We start from the raw sequence: 16,724 nt of genomic DNA, 5'->3' as shown, positions 1-16,724 counted from the left end.
GGTATTCTATTTTTTATTGAAGTGTATTATCTGGTTTTAAGTGGTTCACCTAATTGAGTCAATTATCTTTAGTCATTTCAAATTTTTCGTGTTGAGTGTTGGTATTTCAAATTTTCCTTGTGGTTCAATTAGTTGCATTAGTTGTGGTTTGATTTAGTGGATTCTGATGTCTAATGTAGTGGACGAGAAGTTGTTATATATCTTGTGCATCAGTGAGACTGTTTAATTGTGAGAATATATATTTGCCAATGATATTGAATATTCGTCTATATGTGATTGCAGCTCCAAGAGAAAATGGCCGATGAAGAACAAGATATTGGCACATCCTCAGTGCCTGATGATCAACAACGAGCGGCTGTTAACGCATTTCAGCGCATGAAGTCTCTAGTGTTGGAATTAGGGTTGCAGAGAAACACACAGAGCTTGGAGAAGACGAAGGAAGCTCAAGGCACACAATAGAGAGTGTGTTACTTAGTGTGCAATGGAAAGATAGATAGCCCTAGAGTGATGGGTGTATATACAATGCAGGGGGGAAAAAACCTCCTAAAGAGGGAAAAATGCCACGGTGGTCCTAGTGTGTTTACACACATCACTACCACATGTATATGGTAAAAAATCCCCCCTCGAGTGATGCGGTGAACGAGAGCTAGCACATGAGTAAAGGGAAGTGCCATGCCCTGAGGACAGGATCAGTCCACAAAGGGGAGTAAGTGCAAAGCTTTGCGGAAAGCTTCAAGCTTCTCACGAGACAATGCCTTTTTGAAAAGATCTGCAAGGTTGTCCTGTGTTGGCACATAAGCCAAGCTGATCTCTCCTGCTGAGAGCCTCTTCCTGACATAGTGGTAATGCACCTCAATGTGATTTGTGCGAGCATCAAAAACTGGGTTCCTCGCAACTACCAATGCGCTCTGAGTGTCAGTTTAGATAGTGTTGGCAATGTCGTGTCCAACACCCAAATCGGCCATAAGGCGTCTGAGCCATACACACTCAACCGTAGCTGTGAAGACTGCCCTGTACTCAGCCTCACAACTCGAAGTGGCCACAGTAGGTGGCTTCTTGCTCAACCATGATATACATGAACTGCCAAGCATGAAACAAAAACCACTTGTGGACACTCGCGTGTCAAAACAACCAGCCCAATCCGAGTCCAAAAAAGCATGTAAGTCTGGCGGTAATGATCCCCCCCTTGGGATAAAACAAGCCAAGATGTAAAGTGACACTAAGGTAGAGGAAAATCCTCTTGACAGCCTGCCAATGCTTAGACCCTGGGCTATACATAAATCTGTTGACCTGTGAGACTGCAAACTGAATATCCGGCCTCGTGTTGCATACATAAATGAGGCAACCAACAGCAGTTTGGTAAAGAGTGACATCAGCAGGATTGCCACCCATGTACATCTGATTGATGTACATCCCAACCAAAATGAGCTGCCAATGCACATAGAAAACGCACAGTAGTCATACGACAAGTGGGAGCAAAAGTCTCTTCATAATCTTTTCCTTTTTGCTGTGCATAACCCTTTGCAACAAGTCGAGCCTTATGGCGATCGATCTCACCATCCGGCTTGCATTTCAACTTGTAAACCCACTTCGTACCAATGGCCTTTTTGCCAAGAGGCAAATCACATAAAGTCCATGTGTAAGTTTTCTATAAGTGCATCATATTCTGATTGCATGGCAGCCATCCAATTTTTTGAATTTTGTGCTTCATCAAAAGTCAGAGGCTCCTCAACATCATGTAAGCTAGACATAGCCAAAGCATAACAATCTGATGCATAATATGTATGGCAAGAGCCTGAACGAGTACGGCTAGACAAACGTGCATCCAATTTACTGTCACGCAAAGTGTGCAACAGCCATTTAGGCATACCTCTAGCCTGCTCATTTTCATCCCTTTCCTCATCAAGTACATCATGTACATCTGCATCAGTAATAGGCTGATCTAAAACATTTTCAGAAACCCCCATAGGCTGTACCATTAGGAAAGAAATGGACTCATTTTCGGGCCTTTCAACTCTAGTGAGAGAATGCTCCTTAGCCAATAGGAAGAAGGCTAACGTTACGTTCAAAAAACATTTTTTCTCATTTTGAAAATGTCCATGAAAACCATTTTGGTGAAATTGTCACTATCATCAGAAAAGTAAGGCGCTTGATAATGACATCTGGCACAAGCGCCGAACGCCTTTTTATGACCCGTTGTTGCTATCATATAAAGTGAAGTACTTGTACTTGTGCATCTTGCACAACTATCAATCACCTTTTTATGAAGTACTCGCAATTTAAATTCAAGCAGATTGTACTTGATAGTGATTGATATGTACTATTTAAGACTATGAAGGAGTCAGAACCAAGCGAATAGAGGCGCTTGAGGGGTCTCTGGGACCTCTATTCGCTTGGTTCAGACCTTATGAGGCCCTAGGATTAAGATATAGCACTTTTTAAGCCCATGGATGCATCCGGAATGTCCAAAAACCATAGGATAGCTCTTTAAAACACTGAAATCTGACGTATCTAGCTCAAGATATAGCATTTTTAAGCTTAGGGCCTCATGAGGTCAGTACCAAGGGAATAGAGGACCTTGAGATCCCTCAAGGGCCTCTATTCACTTGGTATTGATCTCATGAGGCCCAAAGCTTAAAAATATAGCACTTTTAAGCCTAGGGCCTCACGAGGTCAGTACCAAGCAAATGGAGACCCTTGAGGGATCTTAAGGGCCTCTATTCGCTTGGTACTGACCTCATGAGGCCCTAGGCTTAAAAATGCTATATCTTGAGCTAGAGACGTCAGATTTCTGTGTTTTAAAGAGCTATCCTATGGTTTTTGGACGTTCCGGATGCATCCGTGGGCTTAAAAAGTACTATATCTTAATCCTAGGGCCTCATAAGGTCAGAACCAAGCGAATAGAGATCCCAAAGACCCCTCAAGCGCCTCTATTCGCTTGGTTCTGACTCCTTCATAGTCGTAAATAGTACCTATCAATCACTATCAAGTACAATCTGTTCGAATTTAAATTGCGAGTACTTCATAAAAAGGTGATTGATACTTGTGCCTCTATTCAGTGGCATTATTTTTGTATTTTGAAAACAACTCTTATGTGTTTCCTCTCATCGCACATCACATCACTCATTAAGATTCACAGACATGGAATTTTGTGTACACTTAAGTTGGGCTCTCGAAAAGCATTTTGTATGAACATGCATTTAAGTGATTGAGCAAACTTTTACGTATGTACTATGAGAAATAGAATTCCAAAAAACAACTTTTGCATTTTTCATAATTACCTCTCTCTATGCTGAGTTGGCGTTTCTTACAGGGCCCAGAATTGAGTCCAAGTTTCTCTTAATGATTTGCCTCATTGGAACTTACATTCCTATTTCCACCACTGAAAAGAGCCAACAAAGTGTCATAAATGTCCTGTGAGCTTACATTACTGTCTCTAGTACATGACAGCAAGGGCTGAACAGAATCTTCCACAAACACTACATCCCGTGAAACCAGAATACATTTTGTTTGAGGATGATACAACCTGTAACCTTTGCTTTCAGCACTATAACCAACAAAAATACATGTGACAGCCTTATCATCCAATTTTCTACGCTGCACTTGTGGCACCAAAGCATATGCCAAACAACCAAAAACACACATGTGCTCAATAGAAGGCTTTCTATCATGCCATGCTTCATATGGAGTAATAGACTGCAAAGCTTTCATAGGACACCTGTTAAGTACATAAGTGGCACACATAATGGCCTCAAGCCAAAAAGAATGCGGCAAAGCTTGACTTTTGACCATACATCATGCCATTTCCATCAGTGACCTGTTTTTCCTCTCAGCAACACCATTTTGCTGAGGTGTATAAGGCACTGTACATTGGTGTTTTATCCCACAACTAGCGAGAAATGCATTAAATTCATGAGACATATACTCCCCCCCTCGATCAGAACGGAGGGTGCCCATAGTACATTTCGAGACATTTTCAGCCATAGCCAGAAATTGTTTGAAGCACATAAAAACTTCGGACTTCGCTTTAAGCGGAAATACCCATGCATGCCTGGAGTAATCATCAATGAAAGTCACAAAGTACAGGTAATTGCCCAAGGACGGAGTTTTCATGGGCCCACAAACATCACTATGCACAAGCTGCAACCTGCATGTGGCCCGAACTGAACCATAACTTAGAATGCTGCATCTTACCCAAGATACAGCCTTCACAAACATGTTTGACAAGTGCTTCAAGAGGTGGCAAAGAAGCAACCATATCAGATTTCTGCAAACGCAGCAAACTGGCAAAATTCAGATGACCAAAACGTGCATGCCAAAGTTTTGCAACTGAAATAGCCCTTGAATCTGCAACAGCATTTGTAAAATTTTGTCCACACTTGTCATACAAAGTGAGCTTATACAGCCCACGGCACAAAAGCCCAGATGCAACAATTTCATCACCAAAACTGAGATCATGAACTATACAGCTGTCATCCACAAATTTGACTACAAGTCCAAGCCTAGAAAGTGCGGATACAGACAAGAGATTCTTCTTGATCCCAGGTACATAAAGTGCATCAACAAGTGTGAAGGAACTGCCATTAGCAGCAGTGAGCACAATCTTTCCAACTCCCTGAACTGGATAAGAGGCGTTGTTGGCACAAGTGACTGAATTTCCATGAGGGACAGACTCAAGAGACGTAAACAATTCACGATGTGAGGTAATGTGCTTTGTAGCACCTCTGTCGAAATACCACACATGTGAATCTGCAGTAACTGACAAGCATGCATCATGGACAGCATGATTGTAAGTGCAGTCTGCGGTAAAAGCCCATTTTGCATCAACATCAGCATCACAGTCTCCTTTCACAGAAGACTCAACAATGGCTGCATTTGTAGTGGAACTAGCATCTGCAGTGGAACCACCCTCTTTCTTCTTAGCCTCTTTGGCCTTCAACTTAGGACACGACTTGATCAAGTGATCATTGGCTTTACAATAATGGCAACGCATATTGTTTTTGCCTTTATCACCAGAATTTCCAGAAGAAGTACTGCCAGCAAAAGCATTAGGAACAAAATTTTGCCACTCGCAGCAAAACCATAAGAAGTGGCTGCATTACTGTTACCACCCTTTCTTTGAGAAGCAATAAAAGCCTGTTCAACTGCACGCTGCCTAGTCCTGTTTTTTTTAGAAAGTGACTCTTGCAATAGCAATGTGCATAATGCATCAAACTTGACAACTTCAGGATTCCCTTGGGTCATAAGTCTCCAAGTACTAGCAAAAGTCTGGTAGGAATCTGGTAAGGCATCAAGAACAATCTTCACAAGGGATCTGTCTGAAATGACTTCACCTGCAGAAATAAGCTGCTCATTGATATCCTTGACACTAGCAAGGAAAGTGTCCATATCATCTTCCTCATGCATAATCTTCAACTCCAGCTCTTTATGCAGCAAAGCAATTTTAGCCTCATTGCGGCTTGCATAAAGACCTGCTAGAATATCCCAAGCTTGTTTTGCAGATTTTGCTGAACGGATGTGAGGAACAATGGTGTGCTTCACAGAAAACGCAACCAATGCATGAGCTTGCGCATCCTTAACATCCCAACGAGCTTTTTCTGCCGTAGGCAAAACAACTCTAACAGCTGCAATCCTTGCAGCAAGACGTGCAACATCCTCAACATCGCCTACATCCTCATAACAAGGACGTACATCAATGCCTTGCACAATATTCCAGACACCCTTTGACACAAGAACATGTTGCATCATATAAGCCCACATAGGGTAGTTGTCCCCATCCAACCTGTCCTCAGCAGCAAACATCTTGAACACATCTGTGTTGTTGTTGTCAGCCATGGTAAATGTTGCACCTGATGTGAAAACTGCCTGAAAATAGGAGAAACGGAGTGGGAACAACCTGAGCTATATAGCACAAACCATAGAAGACTATAAGGCACCTGTTATCCAGAAAACGGCATTGACAGAGATTCTGCACAAAATGACGAAATAGCCTGTGCAATACTAGCTGTAGTGGAAACGGAGACCAAAATGAGCCCAAATCAAAATTTTGAGAAGACCAAGCTCTTTGAGCGCTCCCAAAATTTTTGTCGACCTGCGAACGCTCACCAAAGCTCATTGAATCGGAGAAAGTGAGCAGGCGTGTGCTAGAGCAGCTGGCGACTAAGCCCGGGAGGACGTGACCTGCTCTGATACCAATTGTTGGAATTAGGGTTGCAGAGAAACACACACATCTTGGAGAAGACGAACAAAGCTCAAGGCACACAATAGAGAGTGTGTTACTTAGTGTGCAATGGAAAGATAGATAGCCCTAGAGTGATGGGCATATATACAATGCACGGGGGAAAAAACCTCTTAAAGAGGGAAAAAATGCCCCGGCGGTCCTAGTGTGTTCACACACATCACTACCACATCTATATGGTAACATCTAGCACACAATATGTTGGCACAAAAAGCGATGTGCACTGCTCGATGACTCTCAAAATGGGCAAATCCAAACCATATGCAATGGAAAGAGATCAATAAAGAAGTGACGAAGGACACGATCAAGACAATATGGCCATGTGAGGACGCAGAGATCAAGAAAGGAAGGTGGAAGGTTTTAAAGTGCAACCATGAGGCGATCAAAGAAAATGCTGAGAGGATTTACTTGAAAGTTTATGGCCATCCCATGCACAATGCAGATTGTGCGCTATATTTTGCAAAAATGTTATATGTTCACTTTGTGCAACAGCGACAAGTAGACTTTTCGTCAAAGGAGACAACTGTTGCCACTCATGATATAAGGGAGAGTTGTGTCACTTTCACTCGAGATGAGTTGGCATTGATAGTGGAAGGCGCCGACCTACAGTTAAAGAGAGAGAAAAATATTTACACGACACAGTTGACAAAGAAAGATGCAAAAATAACACGGCTTTCTATAGCCACCTAGACACCCCAACTTTCACAAGTGCGGATGGAGAAAATCATTCACCGCTTCAACCAGGACGTTCAAAATCTAACACAGCGAGTGAATCCAACACCTGTACAAGGGACAAACATCAACCACCTTGTCTTGCATCCAGATTTGGTCCCTTCATCTACTTCAGATGCATCCTCTTCTTCCCAATGTCCATTTTGCTACAAGAATTTTGATGGATGGAGTGGATATTATACATTGACATGCGGCCATTTTTATCGTATTGTTTGTCTTATTCGTTTAATGCAAAATAGTAACCAATGTGTAATATATTCACAAGATATTCCACAAGGAATATATATTATGTTTGGCATGGCAAATGAGTATAGATTCAAGAAAGCCCACCAAGATACCCCTAGCACAATTAGAAATCTAAAACACATTTGAATACAAGCTCTTTTACAATGGTTTTTGACATGATCTTCATTTTACTCTGAGGCTATATTGAATCTGTAAAGTTGTTATCTAGTTCTAAGTAATTTGAGTGTTGCGGTTCTCCTTGTATTTCAACCTCCACATCTATTATCAAATTCTCTTCTATTTTGTCTATAGTGCATTGGGATACACCAACATTGAACTCTTCTTCGTCTTCGTTTTGACAATCATACAACTAGGTTAGCATTTCCTCCTCATAGCTAGCACTTTCAATGTGATTCAATACCTTTTCGTTGCAAAATATATACACTAATTTGTTCGCTCTGTCTACTAATAGTCTATTGCGAATAGTGCTGTGAACATACTTGTACATACTCCATTTTCTCTTTGAACTTGAGTTTGCTGCACATTGGGCTAGTACTTTCATTGCAATGCTATGCTGAGATCCTATAGCCATGTATAAAACAATGTAATATAGAAACAACTTCCGAGAGAGAGAGAGAGAGAGGGAGAGATCAGATTTTTTAATTGTCTGGACTTCTGATGATCATATATAATTACCTCTAAACAGTTGACTGAGTGGGTGGAAGAGAGGGTCTGTTTTAAATTGGCATCTTGGCAGTCTCATGAATGGCCTTCCATGTTTGGGTTAGAGTGATCTAGGCCATTCTCGTTCCATACTTGCTGTATTTCTTACCGTTGCTTGACTGGTCTGATACTACTCTGAACCGTCTCAGATCTAGGTACCTGCAATTCTTATTTTGGGGCTCCAGCCATAAGACCTCCATTGCTTGGGGAATTTTGCATTTGAAATCACAAATTAATGTTGGCTAGGTAGGCTACACTCGTGAGACATATGTTGGTAAATGATAAATGCTAGTGAAAGATATTATGATTTTTGATTGACAAAGCTATTGTGTGTTTTCATGGTTTTTGGAATATGTCTCCGTGGGATAAATTGTTCTCTACTACGCTATTGAAATTATGTGGAAATACCAATAACATGCTTGTGCAATCATGAAAATATGTATGCTCGAAATTGGTTTCGGATGGCACAGTTCGTTACATTGCTAAGAGATTGTTCAGGCTCGGAGATGGCTTTAGAGTACCCTGGGCATTGTTGTCAACTATTGTCTTCAATCTTCACATTCTATGTAATCAAAACTCATCTCAAAGGTTTTGGGATTGGGAACTCCCAAATACTTTGATCAATTGGTGGTCTTCTTTGACGAAGATCTTCTATCAATTGCTGGTGTCGGGAAGCCAAATCCATGAGAGATGCAACAGGATGTGGGGGTTTCAACACCCGGGGTGATGGTGGCTATATAGAATTGAGCCCAACTGGGATGCAAACTATGCTTACAGACATAAAGTCTTGCTTTGGTGAATCAAAACAGGGGCCATGCCCATTGGGGAGCTGCTGGCAAGGAAGAATGTGACACAAGGAAAATCTATTCACTGTGAAAAACTAGAATCTTTGAAACATAATTTGTATTGGGAGTGTATGCAAGCTAATAAATGGTGGAGATCTCTGCAGGACTATTGACTCTGCTGGCGGATCAAGATTTCTAAGTACATCATGCTTTTTGGGATGCTGCAAAGTGGGGATGAGGGTCTACATTTATGTTTCATGTCGCTTAGTTCCGCACATCTCGCAATCACTACATTCTAAGAGGCGACATTTTAGACCATTAAGCTCCTCAAGCACTTTTTGTGCTTTTTGAAGCGCACCACATTTGGCATACATATCAAACAAGACAATGCCAAATATAACATCTTTTTTCAATGCCTTCTTGTGCTGCTCTTGTTGCACACATTCCACAACTCGCCCCTCTCCTGTTGTGCGTATTTGGCGATCGATACATTTCAATGCTTTGCATCCAGTGAAAACAACCTAGGGCTTATTGGCCCTGCTCTTGTACTTCTCCCAATCAATGCATTCGAAGAGGCAACAATAAGCTCCTCAAGCACTTTTTGTGTTTTCTCAAGTACACTATGAGAGGAGCATTCCACAACCGCTAGCATTGCAGCGAAAAAACAAAGGAGAATAGAACAAAAAATGCGTATGCGGCCAAAAACACGATAGTGGTTTAAAAGCAATATATGCGGTAATAGTCATGGGAATATACCGCTAGAAGAAGTGCGTCGACGGAACTCTGGCAAAGCAGGAGTGGAATGGAGTGGCGTGGGACCCTGCGATGCCATGGGAGTGAGACGCTACGATGGAAGGGAAGTAGGATGGTAAGAAGGGGCCATAGACTGAGGTGCTGACCGTGCGAGGCTCTGGATGTAAGGAGCTCCTCCTTGAATCCCCCATCACGTCGATTGTGGAAAAAGATCTTAGGTCGCAAGCTACTGCGGATTGTACCATCTAAACAATGCATACGTCAAACAGAGGTATTGGTCCCGTAAAGAGATAGCTCGCTATAGGTTTGGATCTAACACCTATGGAGGAACCTAGGTAGATAGGTATAGGACTGCCATATCTACATTTACAAAAATATCTATAACACTCATGGTTTAGGGTTAACTACCCACAAATAATCTTTCTTTCTTTGCTTCATCTCATTGCCTCAAGACTCGGGTCCACTAGAGGCCATGTCCACCCCAGATAGGAGCCCCACTCAGATGTGAACCAACCAAAAGAATATCCAGATAGTTGCTCCCCACCAGGTGGTCTCTCATGCATGTGACATCTACATTATAAAGAGAAATATGAGATTTAGCTTCCCTCGCATACTCACTCATCTATCTATCTATCTATCTCTCTCTCTCTCTCTCTATATATATATATAGATATATCTGTACACTACAAGTTGTCCTTTATATCAGCGACGCTAGCAGTGCAATGCTTAAATGTGAAAATCCACGACGTCGCTATCCATGTCGCTATGTTATTTTTTGCACAGCGATCGCATAGCGACGTCGACGAAGTAAAAAAATAAACCGAGAGCGCCAAAAACTCAAATCTCAGATTTTAGTTTCGGTGCTCTAGCAAAACAGGTATACCAACACCTCTCTCTCTCTCTCTCTCTCTCTCTCTCTCTCTCTCTCTCTCTCTCTCTCCCTCTGTCTCCCCCCCACCCCGCCCACACACAGACACACACATGAAGACATGAAGAAGAGCCAGGTATGCTCCTTCCCTCTCCTCTCTCTCATGTTCTCATTCCCTCTTTCCCTCTCTCCCTCTCACACACACACACACACATACACACATACACACATTGTGTATGTGTGTGTGTGTGTGTGTGTGTGTGTGTGTGAGAGAGAGAGAGAGAGAGAGAGAGAGAGAGAGAGAGAATGTACACACATGCATAAACAAAAAAGAAATACACACATGCATTGAGAGAGAGAGAGAGAGAGAGAGAGAGCGAATGTACACACATGCATAAACAAAAAAGAAATACACACACGCATTGAGAGAGAGCAAGAGAGAGAGATAAGGGGAAAAAACAAAGAGAGAGAGAGAGAGAGAGAGATGAATTAAAAAAATAGAGAAAAGGAGAGAAAATATGAAATGAAATGTTATATTAAATGTCTTCAAAATTTCAAAATGATTTATAAGACAAATACGATAAACTCCTTGTGGATTGAATATATTGTCTGTGTTGTCCAAGAAAATAGTGCATTGGTCGGTGAAGAGCTTCATCAACGTTTGTTTTTATAAATAGAGGTACTATGATGTGTACAGATAAAGGGAAACTTAGGGAAAGAAAGATAGACAAAGAGAGTTGACACAGGTTCAAGATTTAATTTGTATATTTAAGTAAGAGTTTATGTTTAAATTTAATATTAGAGCTTTGGGGTTAGGTTTATGATTTAACTCAAGATTTAAGGTTTAGAGTCGAAGAAGAGACCCAACCATCTCTCTGTGTTTTGTAGAGCTTAAAGGTGTTTGAAGCTAGTTAGCTTTGGAACGTTCAAAGGGTATGCAACAACATTAGCTGTTGAAAGCGTTCTCCATCTGTTGAGCTTGAGTGATGGAAGAGGAAAGTGGATAACTCAAGACTTTCACAACGTATCAAGTTGGCTTGTGTGTGTGTGTGTGTGTGTGTGTGTGTGTGCGAGAGAGAGAGAGAGAGAGAGAGAGAGAGAGAGAGAGGGAGCACTCGCGGTGCTGAGTAGAAATTAGAGCAGTTGAAGCGCAAGAAGTAGCAAGAGCAGTTTTCATTTGAAAAATCTGCATTTTTGTTATGTGTATGTGCATGCATGTTTGAGACAGAGAGAGAGAGAGAGAGAGAGAGAGAGAGAGAGAGAGAGAGAGAGAGATTAAGTTAGATTTTGGATTTAGTTTTTATATTAAAATTTACCTTCAGGATTACGGTTTAAATTTGGAGTTAGGTTTATGGTGGTCACTCTTTTCCTCTCCACGGATGCGTCATTAAGCTGGAAATCTTTTAACAAAATGATAATCAGAATGGAGGAAACCATGTAATGTGCACAGTAAACCCTCGAGCAATTGTGTTTCACTTTACTCTCTTACATTTGTTGTATTTTAATGATAAGCTAAAAGAATAGTTTCTTTTGTAATTATATGTTTATACTTACTTACAGAAAGTCTTATTGTTTTTTCTGCAAAATATGACAAAAACTGCGTGCACGCGATGAGACGTCTGATTAGACAATATCTATTTAGCCGTAGCTGGATAGCACTAGTTTTCTTTTGGCATAGCATGTATAATGAGATGAAATTTTGTAACTATTGGTCAACAATCTAATTTCTCAATAATGACAATTGTGTTGTAAAACTGTTATATTTTGGTCAAATCTTAACAATAAAGTGATTTTGCCTAATTTTGTCATTGTATTACTTTTGTAAATTCACTTTCGTCAAAGTACTTTTGCGAGTTTTGTATCTTTACTCTGGAAACAATGTTCAACATGGTTGATGGGTAAATGCAGTGCAACCCAAAAAAAAAATATTCTCAGGCGCGTCACTATAGGTGTCTTTATATAAGTTTCTACAGTGTCGCTATATGAGTTGCCAAATTAGAATCCCTATGCGTCACTATAAGTGTCCCTATAAAGAGACGCATATAGCGTCGCATATAGCGATGCTAATACCGATGCTTATAACGCCATTTCTGTTGCGACGCTTTTAGCGACTCCAAGGGGTAAAAAAACCCATTGTATTTTCATCGCTATAGCCATCACAAGTGCACATAACCTCTTGTAGTAGACACAAGTATATATGCACATAAGCATGTAGATATATGTACATACTAGAAGACCTAAGTAGGGGCCAATAGTGACAAAGGTCAAGTGGTATCTCTTTAGATATCATCACAAACTCAACCGTGCTAAAACCAAACGTACGTTGTGATAATCCATGCATGAGTGGATCAATGACCACAGCACCACAATTAAAAAAGGACTACACCGAAGAGAAAGCATCTAACTTTTGGGTGACACGATCCTGTACTCAGTGCCTTATTACATGCATAAACAGATATAAGTATTATTGACCCCCCATTAATTTGAGTATATATAGTTACAGACTCTCTACAATTAAGTATAATGTAAGTATATACAAATACGTTAATGTAGCCATTGTTTAGGGTTTAGGGTAAAGAGCTAGTGTTGTAAATGTAGCCATTGTTTTGTGTTGTGCACATTGTGAGAGTGATTTTCCCTCTGTATGGTGCTTTAAAGAAGATCTTCATTGTTGTGCTTCTTGTGCAACATCTCTTCACAACAATTGCTTCTTTGACCTAATGACTCATCCGTAGAGAGAAAGAGAGAGATAAACAGAAAGAGTGAGAGAAAGATAGAGAGAAAAGCGTAGAAAGTCAGTTCTGAACTCCATCTTGGGGACGTAAAAAAGCTTTTTTTCAAAGCACTCTATAGAATCCTCTACACTCTCACATGATGCACTTCACAAAACGGTGGCTTTGCTTATAATCGTTGCTCTTTACTTACTTGCAATCATTTCTCTCTCTCTCTCTCTATCTCTCTCTCTCTCTCTCTCTCTCTCAAGAAAGTTATTTGTTCTAGTGCCAAAGAATTCCTTTCCATAAAGAATATCCATGGTATCAACAATGATAGATCACACAAAAGGTGGTTTGATAAAGAATGTCAAGATGCTCGAAAGTCCTTGATAAAGCTTGATGCAACTATGGACAAAAACAACTATCAAAGTCATTTGCATACATACAAGGCATTGATTCAAAAGAAGAGAAGAAGATGGGAAGTAAAGCAACAACTTTTTCAAGTCCAAGAAAAGGCACATGCATGTGGAAAATTTTGGAGACACTTGAGGGACAAGCGGGTTGAAAATTTTGGTAACTTGAGTCTTGTGGATATGTGCCCACATTGTAGGCAATTATATGAGGAAGCAAATTATGAAAAAATGCCATTTTATGGTTCACTCCCATGTATGCTCTGTTTTTTTACTATTGACGATGTACATGGTGGGCTTGAAAATCTGGCCACTCGTAAAGCGGAAGATCTTCAAGGTATCAAGTCGGAAATGATCAAATGGACGGGCGATTTTACCCATGAGTTGATGTTTGATATGTTCAACCTTGAACTTCAACATGGTATGCCTTATGATTGGAGTACTAATTGGGTTAAGCCTTTGCATAAAGGAGGGGATGTAAAGAATGTAAACAACTACTGGACTATAATGATTGGGTCTCTGATGGAAAAGTTGTTTGGGTGCGTAATGGAGATGAAATTTAGTGATTGACTGAAGATAATGACAAGTGTGCAAAGGGACAAGCGGGTTTTCGTCAATACCGTAGCACCATTGATCATCTTGTCACTCTTCGTGTTCTCATGGAGGAAAGTCGGTTGAAAGGCAAGCGATTGTATTGTTGTTTTATGGACTTTAAGAAAGCCTTTGATATGATTCCACGTAACAATTTGTGGAGAAGGATAGACGAAATCCAAGTGCCAAGTGAGTTTATGCTTTTGGTTTCTCGAATGTATGAGAAGGTGATTTCTCAAATGCGCATTGAAAGAGAAATTTCAAAAAAAATTGTAAGCACTATTGGGGTTAAACAAGGATGTCTATTGTCACCAAGTCTCTTTGGTCTATGCATTGATCAATTGGAACAAATGGTACTTGACTTTATGCAAGAAGAAGACATTGAATAGGTCACTATTTGCAATGCGGTAATCATGTTTTTGTTCTATACGGATGATGTAGTGCTTCTAGCACACACTTTAGAAGATTCACAAAAGCTTATGGTTGTCCTTGAGAGCTTTTGCTTGCATAGTGGGCTGATTGTGAATGAATCCAAAACAAAGGTTATGCTTGTGAAAACCAACCATAAATAGAAGCCATGCATTGAGGTTCCATTCAATCACAAGTGGCATAAATGTGCTATGCGTCGTTTGAAAGCGGGAAAGAGAGAATATTATGCGTTTGAGAACATGTGTAATGCGGGAAACATCAAGTGTTGGGTTCTCAAGAAGTATCTTTTGATGCATTGGTGACACCAATTCTTCTATATAGAGTTGAAGTGTGGGGTGGGACCATCTCAAAGTCTACTTGGAAAGAGTTTGAGAATGTCCAAAAGCATTTTCTTACAAACTTTCTCCAAGTGAAGCACACAAACACCATATATGCTCCTACTTCTTGATTCAAGATGTCTTCCAATTGAGGTTATGGGCATGGAAAGGGTTGTGGAGTACATGATAAAGATGCTTCAAAACCCCTCACGTCGACTTCCTACAATTGCATGGGAAGCAAGCAAAAAAGTTCAAAAGACACATAAAAGCAAGATCTTGAGCACGAGATGGATGCAAGACATAAAGAAGTGGTTTGGGAGATGGGATGCATTACACTTGCTACATGATACTTCAATTGACTCCCAAGTGACTGAAGCTTTTCTACAACGCCAATGTATTATGGCTTGAAAGGAATCTCGTGGATGGAGCTCACACACATGTTCAAGACATTTCTCTATCTTTAGCTCTAGCTCTAGTGATCTCTCTTTCGCCAGCATGGCGATTTGCTCCATCTACATCTAGGCATGGAGTTACTTGCCTCTATATCATACATGTACATATAGGTGTTTCTCTCCACATCAGGCAGCATGACATTTTGGCCATCTACACCATGATATACATCATGCAGCTTGGCATTTTCGCCATGTTGTCATGGTGCGATCAACGAGGAACAGGTTGCAGCAAATATCTCTGATGCCTATGGCAAGCTAAGGCAATACAGCTAAGGCGTGTTGTGTCTGGCGAGGCTTTCACAAGAGCATAGACTATGAAATCAAAGAGTTACTAGATTGTAAGGAAGATTGAAAGGAGAACCTCTCTACGCTCAGGAGACGATTGAGGGATGTGAAGATGTCAATCACTGTACGTGAGAAGCTCATTCTCAAACAAGAAGAGATTGAGTACGGTATTCAAGAGAACGAGGCGGATTTTCTTGGAATGCTATATATGAATGGCAAGGTAGGAAGGTGCAGGTCAATGGTAAACAGGAAGCGCAAAGTGCTGGATGATCTTACAGTAGTGGTGGATGAGTACTACACTAACGACTTGGAGGATGATGTCTCAGACACAGAGACAAAGTAAGATGATGACACAGGTGAGAATAATGGGGCAATCGTCAAGTGGCCTCTTTTGCCCTCGGTGACTACGTTGGAGACGAGGCTTGAGGTACATAATAAAACTGCAGGAAAAATACGGATGATTACAAGTTGGATGATAGAAAAGAGGATGCAGAGATCCGCACGGAGGGGGTGGCCGATTTCTCATTGGGTAGCACTCTGAGAGACATATATTTGGTCCCAACCAAGACTCAGGAGACTCAGATGAGGACTCAGCAAATTATACAGTAGCAAGAGGAGCAAGATGTTTCAAAGAAGCAGGACTTTGGAGACATGCATGCAGCTGTAGTGCAACAGGAGATGCATGGATTATGGAAATAACATGTGTGGCACTTCGTATGGCCACATGGCCAACCAAAGGTATTATAGGACATAAAGTTTTACGATATTAAAAGCATGCAAGCACTAGGACTTGAGTGTATACTGGGAAATGCATTCGGACATGTTCCCTTTTATAACATCAACACACCTTGTATATGGCAGATTGCCTGGAAATATGAAAGGCCAGTGCACAGCAAGAGATTATTATAAAAGCATTTTCAGCCCTTGTATAGAGCTTGCTAGGTATAGATAATGTTCAGCAATTGTAATACCAAGGTCGGGTCTATGGAACCAGCAAAAGCCCTAGCTTTTTTGCAAGGAGACAATTTTCAGCCCTAGTATTTTTGTATCAACATAACACTTCAAGGTTTTGTAGATTCACCATGATGGAATCCCAAGAAGCACTAGCGTTTTCAGTTTTCAGCAGTCAAATACTGTAGTAGAAGTCCCAAACCTCGCAGACCTCATCTTCCCGCAACAGATCCTCGCCGCACGGTCAGATC

The 16,724-nt window shown here is 40.9% G+C and overlaps 1 protein-coding gene across 1 annotated transcript; it reads left to right on the top strand.

Annotated features, from left to right (window-relative positions):
- Positions 1-15,634: 15,634 nt before the first annotated feature.
- On the top strand, positions 15,635-16,131 carry LOC147451384 (uncharacterized). The gene is made up of 2 exons (XM_086520914.1): positions 15,635-15,861; positions 15,969-16,131. Exons 1-2 carry the CDS (start codon positions 15,635-15,637, stop codon positions 16,129-16,131), a joined length of 390 nt encoding a protein of 129 aa, XP_086377040.1.
- The last annotated feature ends 593 nt before the right edge of the window (positions 16,132-16,724 follow it).

This window comes from Adiantum capillus-veneris, chromosome 9 (genome assembly GCF_014529385.1).
Source record: "Adiantum capillus-veneris isolate H3 chromosome 9, ASM1452938v2, whole genome shotgun sequence".
NCBI classification, from domain to species: Eukaryota; Viridiplantae; Streptophyta; class Polypodiopsida; order Polypodiales; family Pteridaceae; genus Adiantum; species Adiantum capillus-veneris.
Note: the sequence above shows the minus strand (reverse complement) of the source record. Positions and strands in the feature narration are given on the sequence as shown.

Bases quoted from the DNA above. Each gene is read 5' to 3' on its own strand.
- LOC147451384 (XM_086520914.1), top strand. From the start codon at position 15,635: ATGTCAATCACTGTACGTGAGAAGCTCATTCTCAAACAAGAAGAGATT. The intron at 15,862-15,968 runs GTAAGATGATGA...ATAAAACTGCAG, and splicing joins GTCTCAGACACAGAGACAAA to GAAAAATACGGATGATTACA.